The 20,026-nt window shown below is 42.8% G+C and overlaps 2 protein-coding genes across 6 annotated transcripts in view; both read left to right on the top strand.

Annotated features, from left to right (window-relative positions):
- Positions 1-9,642, top strand: part of srebf2 (sterol regulatory element binding transcription factor 2) — a 28,178-nt gene extending 18,536 nt beyond the window's left edge. For 2 of the 4 annotated variants that reach the window (XM_079625977.1, XM_079625978.1), the window contains 11 exons: positions 1,742-1,917; positions 2,013-2,262; positions 3,003-3,169; positions 3,554-3,746; positions 3,827-3,932; positions 4,314-4,423; positions 4,501-4,633; positions 4,873-5,038; positions 7,817-7,993; positions 8,163-8,262; positions 8,350-9,642. In XM_079625977.1, the coding sequence (XP_079482103.1) occupies positions 1,742-1,917; positions 2,013-2,262; positions 3,003-3,169; positions 3,554-3,746; positions 3,827-3,932; positions 4,314-4,423; positions 4,501-4,633; positions 4,873-5,038; positions 7,817-7,993; positions 8,163-8,262; positions 8,350-8,558 (1,787 nt within the window). In that variant the 3' untranslated portion in view covers positions 8,559-9,642. Of the gene's footprint in view, positions 1-1,741; positions 1,918-2,012; positions 2,263-3,002; positions 3,170-3,553; positions 3,747-3,826; positions 3,933-4,313; positions 4,424-4,500; positions 4,634-4,872; positions 5,039-7,816; positions 7,994-8,162 lie in introns of all 4 variants that reach the window. The other 2 variants (XM_079625976.1, XM_079625975.1) reach the window with 1 other exon arrangement.
- A 687-nt stretch (positions 9,643-10,329) lies between these two features.
- nol12 (nucleolar protein 12) overlaps positions 10,330-20,026 on the top strand; it is a 59,774-nt gene continuing 50,077 nt past the window's right edge. Inside the window, exons 1-5 of one of the 2 annotated variants that reach the window (XM_079603061.1) lie at positions 10,330-10,691; positions 11,138-11,243; positions 11,627-11,675; positions 12,196-12,403; positions 13,753-14,460. In XM_079603061.1, the coding sequence (XP_079459187.1) occupies positions 10,591-10,691; positions 11,138-11,243; positions 11,627-11,675; positions 12,196-12,403; positions 13,753-13,954 (666 nt within the window). In that variant the 5' untranslated portion in view covers positions 10,330-10,590 and the 3' untranslated portion in view covers positions 13,955-14,460. Of the gene's footprint in view, positions 10,692-11,137; positions 11,244-11,626; positions 11,676-12,195; positions 12,404-13,752; positions 14,461-20,026 lie in introns of those variants that run through there. The other variant, XM_079603062.1, reaches the window with a different exon arrangement.

The raw sequence follows: 20,026 nt of genomic DNA, 5'->3' as shown, positions 1-20,026 counted from the left end.
TCAGAGTGTGAGGGGGTGTGGTCAGAGTGTGAGGGGGTGTGGTCAGAGTGTGAGGGGGTGTGGTCAGAGTGTGTGGGGGGTGTGGTCAGAGTGTGAGGGGGTGTGGTCAGAGTGTGAGGGGGTGTGGTCAGAGTGTGAGGGGGTGTGGTCAGAGTGTGAGGGGGTGTGGTCAGAGTGTGAGGGGGTGTGGTCAGAGTGTGTGAGGGGGTGTGGTCAGAGTGTGTGAGGGGGTGTGGTCAGAGTGTGTGAGGGGGTGTGGTCAGAGTGTGTGAGGGGGTGTGGTCAGAGTGTGTGAGGGGGTGTGGTCAGAGTGTGTGAGGGGGTGTGTGGTCAGAGTGTGGGGGGTGTGGTCAGGGTGTGAGGGGGTGTGGTCAGGGTGTGAGGGGTGTGGTCAGGGTGTGAGGGGGTGTGGTCAGAGTGTGGGGGGTGTGGTCAGGGTGTGAGGGGGTGTGGTCAGTGTGAGGGGTGTGGTCATGTGTGAGGGGTGTGGTCATGTGTGAGGGGTGTGGTCAGAGAGTGTGAGGGGTGTGGTCAGAGAGTGTGAGGGGTGTGGTCAGAGTGTGAGGGGGTGTGGTCAGAGTGTGAGGGGGTGTGGTCAGAGTGTGAGGGGGTGTGGTCAGAGTGTGAGGGGGTGTGGTCAGAGTGTGAGGGGGTGTGGTCAGAGTGTGAGGGGGTGTGGTCAGAGTGTGAGGGGGTGTGGTCAGAGTGTGTGGGGGGTGTGGTCAGAGTGTGAGGGGGTGTGGTCAGAGTGTGAGGGGGTGTGGTCAGAGTGTGAGGGGGTGTGGTCAGAGTGTGAGGGGGTGTGGTCAGAGTGTGTGAGGGGGTGTGGTCAGAGTGTGTGAGGGGGTGTGGTCAGAGTGTGTGAGGGGGTGTGGTCAGAGTGTGTGAGGGGGTGTGGTCAGAGTGTGTGAGGGGGTGTGGTCAGAGTGTGTGAGGGGGTGTGGTCAGAGTGTGTGAGGGGGTGTGTGGTCAGGGTGTGGGGGGTGTGGTCAGGGTGTGAGGGGGTGTGGTCAGGGTGTGAGGGGGTGTGGTCAGGGTGTGAGGGGGTGTGGTCAGGGTGTGAGGGGGTGTGAGGGGTGTGGTCAGAGTGTGAGGGGTGTGGTCAGAGTGTGAGGGGTGTGGTCAGAGTGTGAGGTGGTGTGGTCAGAGTGTGAGGGGTGTGGTCAGAGTGTGAGGGGGTGTGGTCAGGGTGTGGTCAGAGTGTGAGGGGTGTGGTCAGAGTGTGAGGGGTGTGGTCAGAGTGTGAGGGGGTGTGAGGGGTGTGGTCAGAGTGTGAGGTGGTGTGGTCAGAGTGTGAGGGGTGTGGTCAGAGTGTGAGGGGTGTGGTCAGGGTGTGAGGGGTGTGGTCAGAGTGTGAGGGGGTGTGAGGGGTGTGGTCAGAGTGTGAGGGGTGTGGTCAGAGTGTGAGGGGGTGTGAGGGGTGTGGTCAGAGTGTGAGGTGGTGTGGTCAGAGTGTGAGGGGTGTGGTCAGAGTGTGAGGGGTGTGGTCAGGGTGTGAGGGGTGTGGTCAGAGTGTGAGGGGTGTGGTCAGAGTGTGAGGGGGTGTGGTCAGAGTGTGAGGGGGTGTGGTCAGAGTGTGAGGGGGTGTGGTCAGAGTGTGAGGGGGTGTGGTCAGAGTGTGAGGGGGTGTGGTCAGAGTGTGAGGGGGTGTGGTCAGAGAGTGAGGGGTGTGGTCAGAGTGTGAGGGGTGTGGTCATGTGTGACTAAAGTTATGTCACCTGTCTGTCTGTCTCTCTGTTAGGGGCGTGGCTGTGGTGTGTGCTGCCATGGTTTCTAGTGTGGCTGCTGAGCGGGGTGGGCGTGGTCTGGGGGTGTGTCCGAGTGCTGTACCTGTGGGAGCCGGTCACGCCCCTTCACTCGCCCACCTCAGTGCGCTTCTGGAGACAGCGCAAACAGGCCGACCTGCAGCTCTACCGGGTGAGCACACACACACACACACACACACACACAGTAAGTTTGATATTTGTGTCTGCAGTGTGATCAGGTGCTGAATGTGTGTGTGTGTCTCTCAGGGCAATTACGCGGGCGCTGTTGCGAGTCTGCAGACGTGTCTGTCCGCGTTATCCAGAGTCCTGCCCTCCTCCACGCTCGACGTCATGTGCTCACTCTCCTGGAACCTGATTCGCTTCTGCCTGCGGAGGCCCGCCCCCCTGGGCCGGCTGCTGCGTCTGGTTGGAGGACGGCACGAGGGGGAGGAGTCACAGACCAGCTCACGGGACGCAGCGCTGGTGTATCACAAACTCAGCCAGCTGCAGCTCACAGGTGTGTGTGTGTGTGTGTGATGATGTCACATGAGCAAACAGTGAGTGAGTGTGCTTGTGTTCTGGTAAGATGGAGCGGCGTCCGCTGTGTGTGTGTGTGTGTGTGTGTGTGTGTGTGTTGATGTCACATGAGCTAACAGTGAGTGTGTGTGCTTGTGTTCAGGTAAGATGGAGCGGTGTGTGTGTGTGTGTGTGTGTGTGTGTGTGTGTGTGTGTGTGTGTGTGTGTGTGTGTGTGTGTGTGTTGATGTCACATGAGCTAACAGTGAGTGTGTGTGCTTGTGTTCAGGTAAGATGGAGCGGCGTCCGCTGTGTGTGTGTGTGTGTGTGTGTGTGTGTGTGTGTGTGTGTGTGTGTGTGTTGATGTCACATGAGCTAACAGTGAGTGTGTGTGCTTGTGTTCAGGTAAGACGGAGCGGCGTCCGCTGTGGGGGGGGGGTGTGTGTGTGTGTGTGTGTGTGTGTGTGTGTGTGTGTGTGTGTGTGTGTGTGTGTGTTGATGTCACGTGAGCTAACAGTGAGTGTGTGTGCTTGTGCTCAGGTAAGATGGAGCGGTGTGTGTGTGTGTGTGTGTGTGTGTGTGTGTTGATGTCACGTGAGCTAACAGTGAGTGTGTGTGCTTGTGTTCAGGTAAGATGGAGCGGCGTCCGCTGTGGGGGGTGTGTGTGTGTGTGTGTGTGTGTGTGTGTGTGTGTGTGTTGATGTCACATGAGCTAACAGTGAGTGTGTGTGCTTGTGTTCAGGTAAGATGGAGCGGCGTCCGCTGTGGGGTGTGTGTGTGTCTCTGAGCGCAGTGAATCTGACTGAGAGCGCTGAGGGGAAGATGTCTGTGACTCAGCAGATCCAGATCTACGTGACGGCCGCCATCAGCCTGAGATCAGCTCTGGGGAAACACCTCAGCTGTGTGCCCGTGAGTACACACACACACACACACACACACACACACACACACACACACACACACACACCTGCAGCTCTGGGGAAACACCTCAGCTGTGTGCCCGTGAGTACACACACACACACACACACACACACACACACCTGCAGCTCTGGGGAAACACCTCAGCTGTGTGCCCGTGAGTACACACACACACACACACACACACACCTGCAGCTCTGGGGAAACACCTCAGCTGTGTGCCCGTGAATAAACACACATCTGCTCCACAACACGTTTCTTTACAAACAAACACACACATCCGCTGCACACGCGTGTGAAAACACAACACGCTTCTTTACAAACACACACATCCGCTGCACAGGAACATTAATAGTCTGTCTGTCTGTCTCTCAGGGTTATTTGTTAAGCTGTGCAGAGGCTCTGGCCTGTCAATCAGACTCTAAGCCCCTCCCACCGGATGCTAAGCTCCTCCCAGACTGCCTGCGCTGGATCTTCACGCCATTGGGCCGCCAGTTTTTCCTGAGCTGTGATTGGTCGGTGAGGTCTGAGAGCAGCGAGCAGGTGTTCACCTCTCAGAGAGATGAAGGTAACACACACTGACGGACTGACGGACACACACTTGTGAGTGTGTGTAGCTGCGGGTTTAACGTGTGTTTGTGTGTCCAGCGGATCCCATCGCACAACTGCACCGCTGCTTCTGTGAGAAACTCCTGGAGAGAGCCGTACACACACTGATCGAGCCGCAGAGCAGCAAACACGCAGAGGATGCTGGGTAATACACACACACACACAGAGCCGTACACACACTGATCGAGCCGCAGAGCAGCAAACACGCAGAGGATGCTGGGTAATACACACACACACACACACACACAGAGCCGTACACACACTGATCGAGCCACAGAGCAGCAAACACACAGAGGATGCTGGGTAATACACACACACACACACACAGAGCCGTACACACACTGATCGAGCCACAGAGCAGCAAACACGCAGAGGATGCTGGGTAATACACACACACACACACACAGAGCCGTACACACACTGATCGAGCCGCAGAGCAGCAAACACGCAGAGGATGCTGTATAACACACACACGCGTTAATTCTGTCCAGCTAGTGACGCTGTTTCCCATCATGCCCCTCTGCAGGGAGTTCACTGGTGTGTTGGAGTTCCTGCAGCTGTTGAACAGCTGTACTGAAGACTCCGCCCCCTCAACCGCCCCTTTCCCCGCGCTGGCCAATCAGAACTCAGCCTCAGGTGCGTGTCACTCCCTCAACACTATGTTTTTCCTGCTCTCCACACACACTGACGTGTAACCGGTGTGGTGTGTGCAGTCAGGGACCCCGTGTGCCGCTGGTGGGCGTCGGTCCTCAAGGCTGCGGTTCATTGGCTGCAGGGTGATGATGCGTCGGTGAGGTCACTGCTGGCGGAGGCGGAGCGGATGCCGCGAGCGCTTCACACGCTAGAGTGAGTGTTTGACCGTCTGAATGTGTTTAGACCCGTGATGCCCCAGTCTAACGTGTGTGTGTGTGTGTGTGTGTGTGTGTGTGTGTGTGTGTGTGTGTGTGTGTGTGTGTGTGTGTGTGTGTGTGTGTGTGTGTGTGTGTGTGTGTGTGTGTGTGTGTGTGTGTGTGTGTGTGTGTGTGTGTGTGTGTGTGTGTGTGTGTGTGTGTGTGTGTGCGTGTGTGTGTGTGTGTGTGTGTCAGTCACCCGCTGCCCAAGGCCGTGCTGGCGCTGTGTAAGGCGGTGCAGATGAGTGTGTGTCCGCAGAAGGGCGAGGGAGTCGTGAGCTGCCTCAGTCACTGCCAGCGCGCCAGTGCTCACCTGCACATCAGTGTGTGTCAGTCGCACAACAACACCTGGCTGCACAAGGTACACACACACTCACTTCTGAGGCGGCATGACCGATGTAACACACTCTACATAGACAGCATGTGTCACACTAACAACATTATTTAAAGAGACACACGACAAAACTGAGAATAAACAGAAGGATATCGTACGCTGATGTGGACGCTAAAATAGTTATCGTTATAGTTATCGTTATCATTATAGTTATCGTTATCATTATAGTTATCATTATAGTTATCGTTATCATTATAGTTATCGTTATCATTATAGTTATCGTTATCATTATAGTTATCATTATAGTTATCGTTATCATTATAGTTATCATTATAGTTATCGTTATCATTATAGTTATCGTTATCATTATAGTTATCATTATAGTTATCGTTATCATTATAGTTATCGTTATAGTTATAGTTATCATTATAGTTATCGTTATCATTATAGTTATCATTATAGTTATAGTTATCATTATAGTTATCGTTATCATTATAGTTATCGTTATCATTATAGTTATCATTATAGTTATAGTTATCATTATAGTTATAGTTATCATTATAGTTATCGTTATCATTATAGTTATCGTTATAATTATCGTTATCATTATAGTCATTATAGTTATCGTTATCATTATAGTTATCATTATAGTTATCATTATAGTTATCATTATAGTTATAGTTATCATTATAGTTATCATTATAGTTATCGTTATCATTATAGTTATCGTTATCATTATAGTTATCGTTATCATTATAGTTATCATTATAGTTATCGTTATCATTATAGTTATCATTATAGTTATAGTTATCATTATAGTTATAGTTATCATTATAGTTATCGTTATCATTATAGTTATCGTTATCATTATAGTTATCATTATAGTTATAGTTATCATTATAGTTATCGTTATCATTATAGTTATCGTTATAATTATCGTTATCATTATAGTCATTATAGTTATCGTTATCATTATAGTTATCATTATAGTTATCATTATAGTTATCGTTATCATTATAGTTATCGTTATCATTATAGTTATCGTTATAGTTATAGTTATCATTATAGTTATCGTTATCATTATAGTTATCGTTATCATTATAGTTATCATTATAGTTATAGTTATCATTATAGTTATAGTTATCATTATAGTTATCGTTATCATTATAGTTATCGTTATAATTATCGTTATCATTATAGTCATTATAGTTATCGTTATCATTATAGTTATCATTATAGTTATCATTATAGTTATCATTATAGTTATCGTTATCATTATAGTTATCGTTATCATTATAGTTATCATTATAGTTATCGTTATCATTATAGTTATCATTATAGTTATAGTTATCATTATAGTTATCGTTATCATTATAGTTATCGTTATCATTATAGTTATCGTTATCATTATAGTTATCGTTATCATTATAGTTATCATTATAGTTATAGTTATCATTATAGTTATCGTTATCATTATAGTTATCGTTATCATTATAGTTATCATTATAGTTATCGTTATCATTATAGTTATCGTTATAGTTATAGTTATCATTATAGTTATCGTTATCATTATAGTTATCGTTATCATTATAGTTATCATTATAGTTATAGTTATCATTATAGTTATCGTTATCATTATAGTTATCATTATAGTTATCGTTATCATTATAGTTATCATTATAGTTATCGTTATCATAATAGTTATCGTTATCATAATAGTTATCGTTATCATTATAGTTATCGTTATCATTATAGTTATCGTTATCATTATAGTTATAGTTATAGTTATCATTATAGTTATCATTATAGTTATCATTATAGTTATAGTTATCATTATAGTTATCGTTATCATTATAGTTATCATTATAGTTATCATTATAGTTATCATTATAGTTATCGTTATCATTATAGTTATCGTTATCATTATAGTTATCATTATAGTTATCGTTATCATTATAGTTATCATTATAGTTATAGTTATCATTATAGTTATCGTTATCATTATAGTTATCGTTATCATTATAGTTATCGTTATCATTATAGTTATCGTTATCATTATAGTTATCATTATAGTTATAGTTATCATTATAGTTATCGTTATCATTATAGTTATAGTTATCATTATAGTTATCGTTATCATTATAGTTATCATTATAGTTATCGTTATCATTATAGTTATCATTATAGTTATCGTTATCATAATAGTTATCGTTATCATAATAGTTATCGTTATCATAATAGTTATCGTTATCATAATAGTTATCGTTATCATTATAGTTATCGTTATCATTATAGTTATCGTTATCATTATAGTTATAGTTATCGTTATAGTTATCGTTATTGTATGAAAGCTTTTGAGGTGTGGATCTTTAACTAGGTGACGACCGCTACAGATTGTTCAGCCAGAACAATATATCACTTGGTCCATGTCCACAATAAAGTTCTTTACTGTTGTCTTTCGATTCATACATCAGTATGGGTCTGGATCATTATAGTTATAGTTATCGTTATCATTATAGTTATCGTAATCATAATAGTTATCGTTATCATAATAGTTATAGTTATCGTTATAGTTATCATTATCGTTATAGTTATCGTTATAGTTATAGTTATAGTTATCGTTATAGTTATCGTTATAGTTATCGTTATAGTTATCGTTATAGTTATCGTTATAGTTATCGTTATCATAATAGTTATAGTAATCGTTATAGTTATCGTTATCATTATAGTTATCGTTATCATTATAGTTATCGTTATCGTTATCATAATAGTTATCGTTATCGTTATCGTTATGTACTCTTTCAGGGGGTGGAGCTTCTGGTCTGTGACCTCCTCCTGACTCTGAGAACCAGCCTATGGCAGCGCGGGGGCGGGTCCAACGGAGAGCCAGGCCCCGCCCCCGGATCCCAACTGGCTGGATTCCAACGGGACCTGAGCTCTTTGCGGAAGCTCGGACAAGCCCACAGACAGGCCCAGCACAAGGTGACCTTTGACCCCACCTACAGCTGACCTCTGCGTTTGACCTCTGCATGTTTAAACACGTGTGTGTGTGTGTGTGTGTGTGTGTGTGTGTGTGTGTGTGTGTGTGTGTGTGTGTGTGTGTGTGTGTGTGTGTGTGTGTGTGTGTGTGTGTGTGTGTGTGTGATTTCAGCTGTTCCTGCACGAGACGACGGTCAGGCTGATGGCAGGAGCCAGTCCCACTCGCACACACCAGCTGCTGCGACACAGAACACACAACTACACAACAGCAGGTACACACACTCACACACTCACTCACAGGTTAGCTGATGCTGTATGTGTAGTAGATTGTGTTGACTGTGTGTGTGTGTGTTCCGCAGCCGCCGGCGGCGAGCGCGAGAGAGCTCATGCTATCCTGCTAGCGTGTCGTCACCTGCCGCTGCCGCTGCTCACGCCGCCGGGTCACCGAGCTCGACTGCTGGCCGAGGCCAAGCGCACGCTGGAGAGAGTGGGGGACCGGCGCTCACTGCAGGACTGCCAGCAGATCCTGATCCGCCTGGGGGGGGGCACCACCATCGCTGCGTCATAACACACACTCACACACTCACACACACACACACACACACACACACACACACACACGCTGGAGAGAGTGGGGGACCGGCGCTCACTGCAGGACTGCCAGCAGATCCTGATCCGCCTGGGGGGGGGCACCACCATCGCTGCGTCATAACACACACTCACACACACACACACACACACACACACACGCTGGAGAGAGTGGGGGACCGGCGCTCACTGCAGGACTGCCAGCAGATCCTGATCCGCCTGGGGGGGGGCACCACCATCGCTGCGTCATAACACACACACACACTCTCGCACACACACACACACACTCTCGCACACACACACACACACAAACACACACGCACGCACACACACACACAAACATACACACACATGAAACAATACTTCAGTGTTTATATAGTCCACACTCAGTCAAGTTATTGAGATATTGAGTGATGTTTGAGCATTATTGATGAACGCCTGCTGTTAATCACCGTCATGCTGTGTGTGGCTCAGAAACACTGGAGTATTTACTAGACAAACTATAGTATATTATAGTAAAATTACTCATGTGGGACACTCTTTCTCACACACACACACACACACACACGTTGTACAGAACTGTGTCATAGACCAAAGTCTTTTAGAGCGCTAGTGCGAGACAGACATGGAGGGTTTTATATAATTATTCCACATGACGACTTTAATGCCTCATCATGTGTAATTACTTCCTATTTAGTGTCTGGCGTGTGTTTCTTATTTTGCTTCAGTAGTTTGTCTTTATTCTTTTATATATTTGCAAATGTGACAGCGGGACTTTTATTATGAAAACACGTGATGATGATGTAACGGTCACACACACACACACACACACACACGCGACAGAAGTGAGCTGTAAATAGAGTAAAAAGGAATATAAAAACTAGCGTGTGTTATATAGTGTTTTATTAATTTAAACTAAAGGTTCTGGTTGTGTTTTAATATCTAACTATGATAACTCTCCCCGCAGCTCCGTCACATTCACTCTCTCTGTCACGTGTTGGTCTGAATTTCTACGTCTTTTGACTTTTTTTTGTAATAAAACAGCAGATGCCGTTGAAGAACCATCATGTCTCTGTGTGTATTTGATTAAACACGACATACTAGTTACTTTCTTTAGAAAATATGTCATCACTTTTTTTGGTCATATGTGATTTTGATCATGAATTATAAAATTCCTATAAATTACCTATAAAAACAGGATGTGAGACACATTTATAAGTGATAAACATACTTTTAGGTAAGTGTATTTATGTATTTATTTCTGTTTTAGAAACATTCATGCTAAATAACATTTTAACTAGTGATGGACGCTTCATCAAGCTTCGAAACCTTTATGATTCTTTTGAATCGATTCAGTGGTTCGGATCGTGTGACTGTCAGTGCGCCCCCCAGCGGCGAAACATTGAAGTGTCTATGGTTTTTGCAGTAGACGTTTTAATTAGACATTAGGATAATTAAAATTAATAGTAGTAGTTAATTAATAGTCTCTTATCGGCTTTACAAACAAAACAAGCCCTGAAAATAGATAAGAACACATATTATACAAACACTTAATATTTAATCTTATTAAATTAGTCAATTGCATTGGATAAATTTTACTTTCAATTAAACATTTGCAATGGGTTTGTAAAAGCTGTTTTTATGCATGTTTGGTAAGTTTTTGTTGCATTTACAGTGTTCTGGCCAGCAGGGGTCGCCAGAGTGCGGCGATTCGAACGCTTCAAAACAGTGATTCATTTGAATCATTCAGTTGATTCGACGCTTTGAAAAGTTTCATCTCTTCCAACACTCTTCGTGTGAACGAGATGAAGTCGACAATATTGTTTCTTTCGATCCCTACACTAGCATATAAATTATGAAAGCTGTGTCAAACGTGAAAGGCTTTTCTTCAGGAGGGCTTTAATTTTAAGATGCGCGTTCTGTGGAGGACCTTTATTTTGGCACTTCCGGCAGCTTCGCCAGAAGCGGAAGTTTAGCAGCGCGTCACACGTGTTTAGTGAAACTGGTGGAAAATGGCGAAAAACTGCAAATTAAAGCAGAACTCAAAGTATAAAAGTGGAGCGAAGCAGAAGCAGCGTAAATGTGTGCTGATGTTCGACGATAACGACAGACAGTAGGTGACATTTATTCAGCACTTTAAATATCGAGAGGGTTTAAACCGAGTTACAAAGCAGTGAATCAGTTTACTAAATACTGTGGTATATATATAAGTTTGTGTGTGTGTGTGTGTGTGTGTGTGTGTGTGTGTGTGTGTGTGTGTGTGTGTGTGTGTGTGTGTGTACAAATAATGTCACAGTAAATAAATAGAGAGAGAGTTGCTGTGTAAAGTTGTGTGTGTGTGTATATATATATAATAAATAATGTCACAGTAAATAGAGAGAGTTGCTGTGTAAAGGTGTGTGTGTGTGTGTGTGTGTGTATCTGTGTATATATATAATGGCACAGTAAATAGAGAGAGAGTTGCTGTGTAAAGGTGTGTGTGTGTGTATATATAATAAATAATGTCACAGTAAATAGAGAGAGAGTTGCTGTGTAAAAGTGTGTGTGTGTGTGTCTCAGGGATTTCCTGACGGGTTTCCACAAGAGGAAGCTGGAGCGTCGGAAAGCAGCGCTGGAGGAGATGAGGAGCAAACTGAAGGAGGAGCAGAAGCGCGTCAGAGAGGAGGTGTGTGTGTGTGTGTGTGATGAGGAGCAAACTGAAGGATGAGCAGAAGCGTGTCAGAGAGGAGGTGTGTGTGTGTGAGATGAGGAGCAAACTGAAGGAGGAGCCGAAGCGCGTCAGAGAGGAGGTGTGTGTGTGTGTGTGTGTGAGATGAGGAGCAAACTGAAGGATGAGCAGAAGCGCGTCAGAGAGGAGGTGTGTGTGTGTGTGTGTGTGTGATGAGGAGCAAACTGAAGGAGGAGCAGAAGCGCGTCAGAGAGGAGGTGTGTGTGTGTGTGTGTGTGTGTGTGTGATGAAGATGAGCAGAAGCGGGTCAGAGAGGAGTTGAGGATGAGGAGTGTGTGAAGATGAAGATGATAATGATTATTATGATGATGTTCCTCCAGAGACACAAAGAGTATCTGAAGATGCTGCTGGAGCGCCGCCAGGCTCTGGGTGAGTGTCACGTGTGTGTGTGTGTGTGTGTGTGTGATTCATTTTCTCTGATTCATTCTGAACTTCTGACCTGTAATGCTCCTGAATCATAATCATACACTGTTCACTCATTGGCCAGAGGAGAACTGGCCCCCGACTGAGCCTGGGTTCTCCCAAGGTTTTTTTCTCCATTCTGTCCCTGATGGAGTTTTGGTTCCTTGCCGCTGTTGCCTTACCTTCTGGCTTGCTTAGTTGGGGACATTTAATATTCAACAATATTATAGATCTGCCTTAAAGGTGGACGATGATGAAATTGTTTTTTGTATTATTTTCATGGTATCACTGTGAAGCTGCTTTGATACAATCTGTATTGTAAAAAGCGCTATATAAATAAAGGTGACTTGACTTGTGAGGTCAGAGGTCATGTGACACGTCTGTGTGTCAGGGCCTGAATTTTGGTTTAGAAATCAACAGTTTTTACAGTTTACAGTTTACATTTACAGTTCTGACATTGGTTGGCTGTGTGTGTGTGTGTGTTCAGACGAGGAGGATGAGCTGGAGGACGTGATCACGGCCACGACGGAGAGCGTTCAGTACGATCATCCCAACCACACCGTCACCGTGACGACCATCAGCGACCTCGACCTATCAGCAGGCAGAATGCTGGATCCGCGGGGAGAAGAGCAGAGCGGCGAGGAGAAGACTACCGCCCTCCCCAAGGTCTCCGGAAACCCCCTGCTCTCCAAGAAGTATGGCTTAGCATTATTCTTTAAGTTCTTTAATTCATTAAGTCTGTTTTTGTAGAAAGCCTTTCTTTAAAGTGAATTTCGTTTTGTATTAATTGTATCTTAAAGGTGCTCTAAGCGATCTCGGTTGGCGTAACCTGTTGTTGATGTTTGAATTATTATCAAACAAAACGGAGGCTAGCTAGACCCTCCCTCCTCCTCAGCCAGGCAATAACCCCCCAAACCCCACCCCCACATCATTCTTGTCGGTTATTGGCTGGAACAGTTTGTTATGTTTCGTGGTGCGGGTCGCTCTGTTTATTGCTCAGTTTGTTTTTGCTGCTGTTTGTGGAGCTTGGGCTCTCTGCAGAGACCGCGTTTCTTTACAGTGTGTTCAGGGGACAGGCAGCTAGCGGATAGTGGGGAGATGTTTGCGGTATGTGAAAAAAAAATATGTTTGGCCTAAAAAACGCGCGAGATCGCTTAGAGCACCTTTAATTTTAATCAATGTTTCATCAACCAATTGCCTGGATTTAATAAACAAGAAGTAAATATAGCAGGCAATATAATCAGGACTTCTCATGAGCTCCGCGCCGGCGCGTGAACTGGAGCTCGTCTCATAAATGAACCCAAACTCAGCGTATAAGCTTTGCCTCAAATACCTGAGAGATATATTGAAAGCTTGAAATGTGTACTTTTAAACTATTAAAAACAAAAGAAAACAGACTCTCTGCTCATGTGATCCGTATGAAGTGTGCATTTCTCTCTGGCGCGTTCACTACTGCGAAGATCACGAGTCAGCGTCGTCAACTTCATCTTTGCAGCCGAAACCAACAGAAAACACTTGTTTATTAATAAACAATTTAAATGTTTCCTTGCTATATTTGACATATTCATAATCATAACTTTTGCCGGTTCTTTGTGACATTTATCATGAACGCGTCACCACCGCTCAATAGTTAATATTGTTCTTTGGTGTTAACTCAAGGTTTTTTAAATAAAAATATTTATTTTTCTATTTTAAAATCTCTCTTTTTTTTTCTTTTTTTCTTCTTCTAGTTTATCAATAGGTAGAGTTCATAGAAGAACTTTATGTAGGCCTACACATTTAGGAACAGATATTGGGTTCTGCCCAAACTCAAGCAACGTAAAAGTAACGAGTAACGTAAAGTTACTTTCCAAAGGGGGTAACTAAGTAAAGTAACAGATTACTTTTTTTAAGAAGTAACGAGTAACGAGCAAACACTACTTTTTAAAAGTAACTTCCCCAACACTGTCAATGATGCAGACTCAGATTCTGCTGTAAAGCTCTTTGAAGGAGTCAGTGTGTGTTCAGTGATTCAGTGACTCGTTGTGTGTGTGTGATTCTGCAGGATCCAGAGCCTCACGGCGTCGCTCAACAGCCTCACTAAACAGAAGAGCAGCAAACGGAGGTCCAAAAAGGAAATGAGGCGCAGAAACCGTCTGAGCGACAGGAAGTCGTCATCAGCGAGCGACAACAAGCTCCGTCAGGGCAGGAGCACCAAAGCTCAGAGACGCAGGCAAACGGGCCGGAACGAGCGGCACCAGGACTGATGAACGGCAGACTCGCGGAGCGACCGCTGGAGCGCCGGACTCATGCACTCTCGCCGCTCTGTGTTTTTACATGTTCATACTTTAAACGGACATTAAAAAAGAAACCTTTCATGCTACAGTGTCAAACTCTCATTCCCACATTAGGCAAGTTCATAACCATAACTGTAATTAATATAATAATAACAGTAACACCAACTATAACGATAACTGTAACTATAACAGCTGTAACGATAACTATATAATAACCATACCGATAACTATCTATAATAACTATCTACACTCTAAAACATGCTGGGTTGTTTCAACCCAATTTTGGGTAAAATATGGACAAACCCAGCCATTGGGTTACATTTTTACATTACATTTTTAACCCAACGTTTGGGTTTGTCCATATTTTACTTATTTTAAACAAAGAAAAACCACAATGATCCATCCAAATCCATTCACTACTATGTTTTTAAACCTTAAAGGTACAATATGTAAGATTTTTGAATTAAAATATCTAAAAACCACTTGCACAGTGTTATACATTTTGTTCAATTGTTTAGTTGCATTATCCCAAATGTTTCCAAGAATTTTAAATGGTGCCCGTCACTAATATCCCTGGTCTCCGCTTGTACTGACATGGTAACCATGGCAACATACACGGAGAACTGCGTAGTGCCACGCTGTTGTTGTTTCGTTCGAACATTACAGACCATGGCAAGCAGACTTCGGGACAAGAGGAGGATCAATATCTGTGTTAAAACGTTTTCTGTTTTTAGCGGAAAGCTACTGTATGAATGCTGTCTTTTTATAGTGCATCAACTTAATGTGTTTGTGTGATCATCTAAACTCAAGGATCAGTTTCATTCAACAGTAAAAACACCACAAATAAGGAGAATGATAATAAACGTACCATTAAACTCTCCACCAAACACAAGCTGTTGCATTCCGAGTTTGGTGAGCGCTCTGCGTCTAATTTAAAATCCGTGAGCCCGCCGGCGGGTTGCAAAATCTTCGTTATAATGTTCATACGTTCTTTTTATAGGCTTCCCTATATGGTATCACCCAATTCATGGTATCATTTAAAAGCTTAGAATCTAAACTTCATCACTTTTGTTTTTATGATACATATTAAATTAAATATTAGCTTATATATGCATTGGTCCCAGACAAAAAATATCTGCTTTATGATTGCGAAGAAATATTTATATGAAAATTTTTGTTATTTATATATTTCACAAAACAGTCAAGTCATATATCACAAGAAAGGTCACATTCTACGGAATTTGGTGATGTAGTTTATTTCATTGTGAGAAAATCTCATAGATCGAATAATCTTCAAAAGAGTCGCGCAGTGAAATAGGATCAAACTGAGATAACAGTGAAAAGTATCACATTCCAGCTTCAGTCAGCCACAAACCACCACACAATCTATATCACCTTTTAGCTTAGGATGTTATCTTTCAAATGAGACCATTTTTTGCTTTTATTGGTAATAAAAACCTTTTCGAATGAACTGAGATCATAGCATCATATCTCCAGGAGGCACGCCGGTGATGCACAACACTGGTGACAAAAATGATATAAATCTGGAGGATATGGATCCTGTCCTGGATTGTAATATACCACACAGATTTTATCATTTGTAAAATTATAAGTCTTGTATCTTCTGAAATAATAAAACTCATCAAAATCATAAAAAAAATTTTTATTATAGCACAGACAACATATATTATAATATTTATCATATTCAGCAATGTTTTATGTAATTTCAAAGGGTTTTCTGTAAAATGAAACTCTGGAATATTGCATGTATCCTCTGTTTATGGGTCTGGGGAGAGTATTAGATTTGGGTAGGTTGGAAATTACATTAAAAAAAGGTCAAATTCCTCCCTTCAGATCAATTTGAACATCTTTTTCATTTTTTTATTATACAGAAGAAAAAAAAAAACATTTTTTCCAGTGTTTGCTGAAGAAACCGCCGTAACTGTCTGCATGGTCCTAGAGTTATACACTTTGAAAAATGAATTTAAAATCAAAAAGCGCCTCTTTTTTTGTGTGATTATTACAACTCAGACAACATATACTCAAAGGTTTATAACAGCTTTAATGGGTCAGAAAAACTAAGAAAAGTACAGACGAGTCAGGTGCCCCAAAAAATTTCTAGGTTAATTTTTAAGGGTTAATATCTGCTTTACAGACGCTCATCTAGTGTGTGCAAATACTGTTTGTTTGTTTGTTTGTTAATAATTACTGTAAAATACTTTTTAAAAACAGTTTTAGAATTCAGGAGTCATGGATAGTGATAACTTGTGACAAACTGATTTTATCACTAATAATGTATCGATTATTTCTAGAATTTAATGACATGCAGAAAACTGCTAAAATAAATAATAGAAACTAACAATAATGCTAACATCCAGTGCCGCTGCAAGCCATTTTGGTGCCCTAAGCATAATTCCTTTATGATGCCCTAATAATATTTATATACTGAAATAATATCGGCATTATAATTATGACTATGATGATTGATTTTTATTAGGCTATTTTTGATAAGATCCAGTACCATTTTCAGGTTTCTTTCATGCTCATCAGGATCTTTGCCTCTGATAATAATGTATGGCTCTTTGGAACACTTCTGAGGCTGCGCTAATTCCGAACGGCAGAGATGAGGCATCATCCAGTCTGACTTGCCAGAAGGAGCTCTTGTTATGCCCACGGAAGTAACTTTATTGTCCAACTCAAGGCCAGAAAATAAACAGTGACATAATCGATTATGGCACTTTGCCGCATCGATGCTGAATCGTGCATATCCCGCATTGCGATGCATCGCCGAATCGATTATTGTTGACACCACTACTGGGTTGTTACGTCTGACCCAGGATCTGGGTTACACATATACTACCCCACTACTGGGTTGTTACGTCTGACCCAGGATCTGGGTTACATATAAACTACTCAAACACTGGGTTGTTACGTCTGACCCAGGATCTGGGTTACACATAAACTACCCCAACACTGGGTTGTTACGTCTGACCCAGGATCTGGGTTACACAAGCTACTCAAACACTGGGTTGTTACGTCTGACCCAGGATCTGGGTTACACAAACTACTCAAACACTGGGTTGTTACGTCTGACCCAGGATATGGGTTACACAAACTACTCAAACACTGGGTTGTTACATCTAACCCAGGATCTGGGTTACACAAACTACTCAAACACTGGGTTGTTACGTCTGACCCAGGATCTGGGTTACACAAACTACTCAAACACTGGGTTGTTACGTCTGACCCAGGATCTGGGTTACACAAGCTACTCAAACAATTCAATTCAATTCAAGTTTATTTGTATAGCGCTTTTCACAATACATATTGTTTCAAAGCAGCTTTACAGAAAATGCATTTCAAAAATATGCACACAAAATACAGTTAGTTAATCATAAAATTTAGGGCATAACATATCGCCGGCGTTGGGTCGTCTCTTCACAGGCGTCGAGTCGTCTCATCACAGGCGTTGGGGCATCTGAAGTCTCCATGAGAGGCTGGATACATAACTGGAGCTGACGAACTCTATTTGAGTTATAGGGACAGGCGTCCCGAGATAACAAAAAAGGCAGATGGGAAATAATTAGCGTAGCTGCTGTTCATAATATGAATGAATTTGATCTGATTTAACTGTAGTATAAAAGGTATGAGATGCATCATGTGAATGCTTGGCTAAAGAGATGCGTTGTTACGTCTTACCCAGGATCTGGGTTACACAAGCTACTCAAACACTGGGTTGTTACGTCTGACCCAGGATCTGGGTTACACATAAACTACCCAAACACTGGGTTGTTACGTCTGACCCAGGATCTGGGTTACACATAAACTACTCAATCACTGGGTTGTTACGTCTGACCCAGGATCTGGGTTACACAAACTACCCAAACACTGGGTTGTTACGTCTGACTCAGGATCTGGGTTACACATAAACTACCCAAACACTGGGTTGTTACGTTTGACCCAGGATCAGGGGCCGGTTTCACAAAGCTATTTTAGACAGGTCTATAGTGTTAGACAAGTCTAAAATTTGCTCATAGACTAGTCTAATGCAAGTTAGACTGTTTCACAAAAATAAAGACTGACTTAATTTAGACTTAATTTAAAAATGAGACACCTTACCCTCTGGCTAACTTCGGTCTAAGACTCTGTTACCTTGGCAACCAGCAGTAACAATCAGTTACATCACAAACAGCCGAAAGAAAAGGGAAAATGGCTCATAATTTGTGGTTTGCAGACGACGTGGAGAGCGCTGAGAAGGGAAAGGGTTTTTAGGGACGCAGTAACCTACTGGAAATATATAATAATGAGGACTTCATCGTCGGTTTCGGTTTTGTATCTTTTCTGTACGTCTTTAACGCTCAGCGGTCGGATTAACGCTGTTAACTGTCATAGCAATCTTTTTCCAAACATTTCTTCTTGTTACTACATTCTCCGCTAAATTTCCCAAGTAAAATGTCCTTGTAACTGTTATACTCCTCCAACAAACACATATTTTCTGCTGGGATAAACTGCACTGAGCGGCTGAATGCGCTTACTCGATCCGGCATGTTTTTTTTTGTTTTAAAAAGTGTCTTAGTTTACCCAGAATGCATTGCAGTGTAGTCCTACTTAAGATAGTCAAAGTCTTAAGTGCTTTGTGAAACGGTCTAATTTAGATGTCTATCTGAAGTCTGACTATCTACTATATCTAAGCCATAGTCAAAGTCTATCTTTGTGAAACCGGCCCCTGCGGCAACTTCCTCCACCGTGCGCATGGGATGCTGGGCCTTGGAAGAGCTAGATAAAAGCTAGTTCAGTCTGTCTGGGGGTGTGTCACTCTTCTGCACAGGGTAACAGCTGTGTATTAGACTGCTCCTATTCTTGCAAGAATAAATACTTTTATTTTATAATTTGACTCTGAGTCTCCCTTACGCAGTGATGTTTGTTTGATTAATTTTTGCCACAACAATTTGGTGTCAGAATAGTGGGATTCCTTGGACGATGCCTCCTGGACCTGAGATCGGACGGTGTTTGGCCACCTGGACTGAGTAAGTTCCAGCTCTACCTCGTAAACTTGAGAGAGAGAGGCCGGCCGATGTCAGAGCCGGGAGAATCGGACACTGGAATCAAAAGAACTCAAGGTGGCTCGGAACAACATCTCTGAGTAAAGGTAATTAAATTAAGTTTAATTGGGGGAAGAGTGAAATTGAACCATATTGGCTGAGGGCTGTTTCTGTGGTAATAATCTGAAATGAATTGAGGTCTGTGACAGAACAAGATATTTCAAGCAGATAAATAATCTGGAATTAATTGAGAACTGTGGCAGACCAAGACATTTCACACAGATAGGTTCCTGGAAATTAATTGTTCCACCACGGAGCAAGTTATTTTTGGGTGCTGAGACTAATTAGGGGAGCCAAGACAATCGTAACAGATTTTTGGTAAACCATAATTAGGAGGACACTAATAGTGCAAACCCAACCGACTTGGGTTAAAAGAAAAGATCGGGTTTGTTTCAGAGACGTCTGACAAATAAAGAGAACGCGCGCAAAGGAAAAATCCACAGAGAACGGTGAAACAGCCAAAATGGGGATGTCTCAAAAGCAAGCTTGCGAAATTTGGTACATCGGTGTTTTGTCAAATGAGATAAAATTAAGGGCAGAAATGTATGATATTGAGCGCCACAAGATTAAAGATGGTGCGGGAATCAGTTGAACAGGGCAGTGAGAAACAGAAAAGGTTGTTGTGTCTGCGTTCAACGTGTGTAAAAATGTGAAAAGACAATGAGTTGTTGGCTTGAAGCAGATAAAAGAGAACAGAGTCGATGTAGAATGTATTTCCATATAGTAAGATTGAATATAACTGATAAAAGGTTTTTTCTTCTTCATCCATTAGATGGATGCAAGACATTAGATGTCAGAAGATTTGTTTGTAACAAAAGTTGAAGTAGCAAGCAGCAATAAGGCTGTCTTTGTGAAGGATTGAGATTTGAGTAATATGATATTTTGGTTTCTGTAAAAACAGTAATGATAATACTTGTTGAATCTGCAGACTAACCATTTT

This window comes from Phoxinus phoxinus, assembly GCF_949152265.1.
Source record: "Phoxinus phoxinus genome assembly, chromosome: 1".
NCBI lineage: Eukaryota > Metazoa > Chordata > Actinopteri > Cypriniformes > Leuciscidae > Phoxinus > Phoxinus phoxinus.
This window is presented reverse-complemented; position numbering and strand designations above follow the sequence as displayed.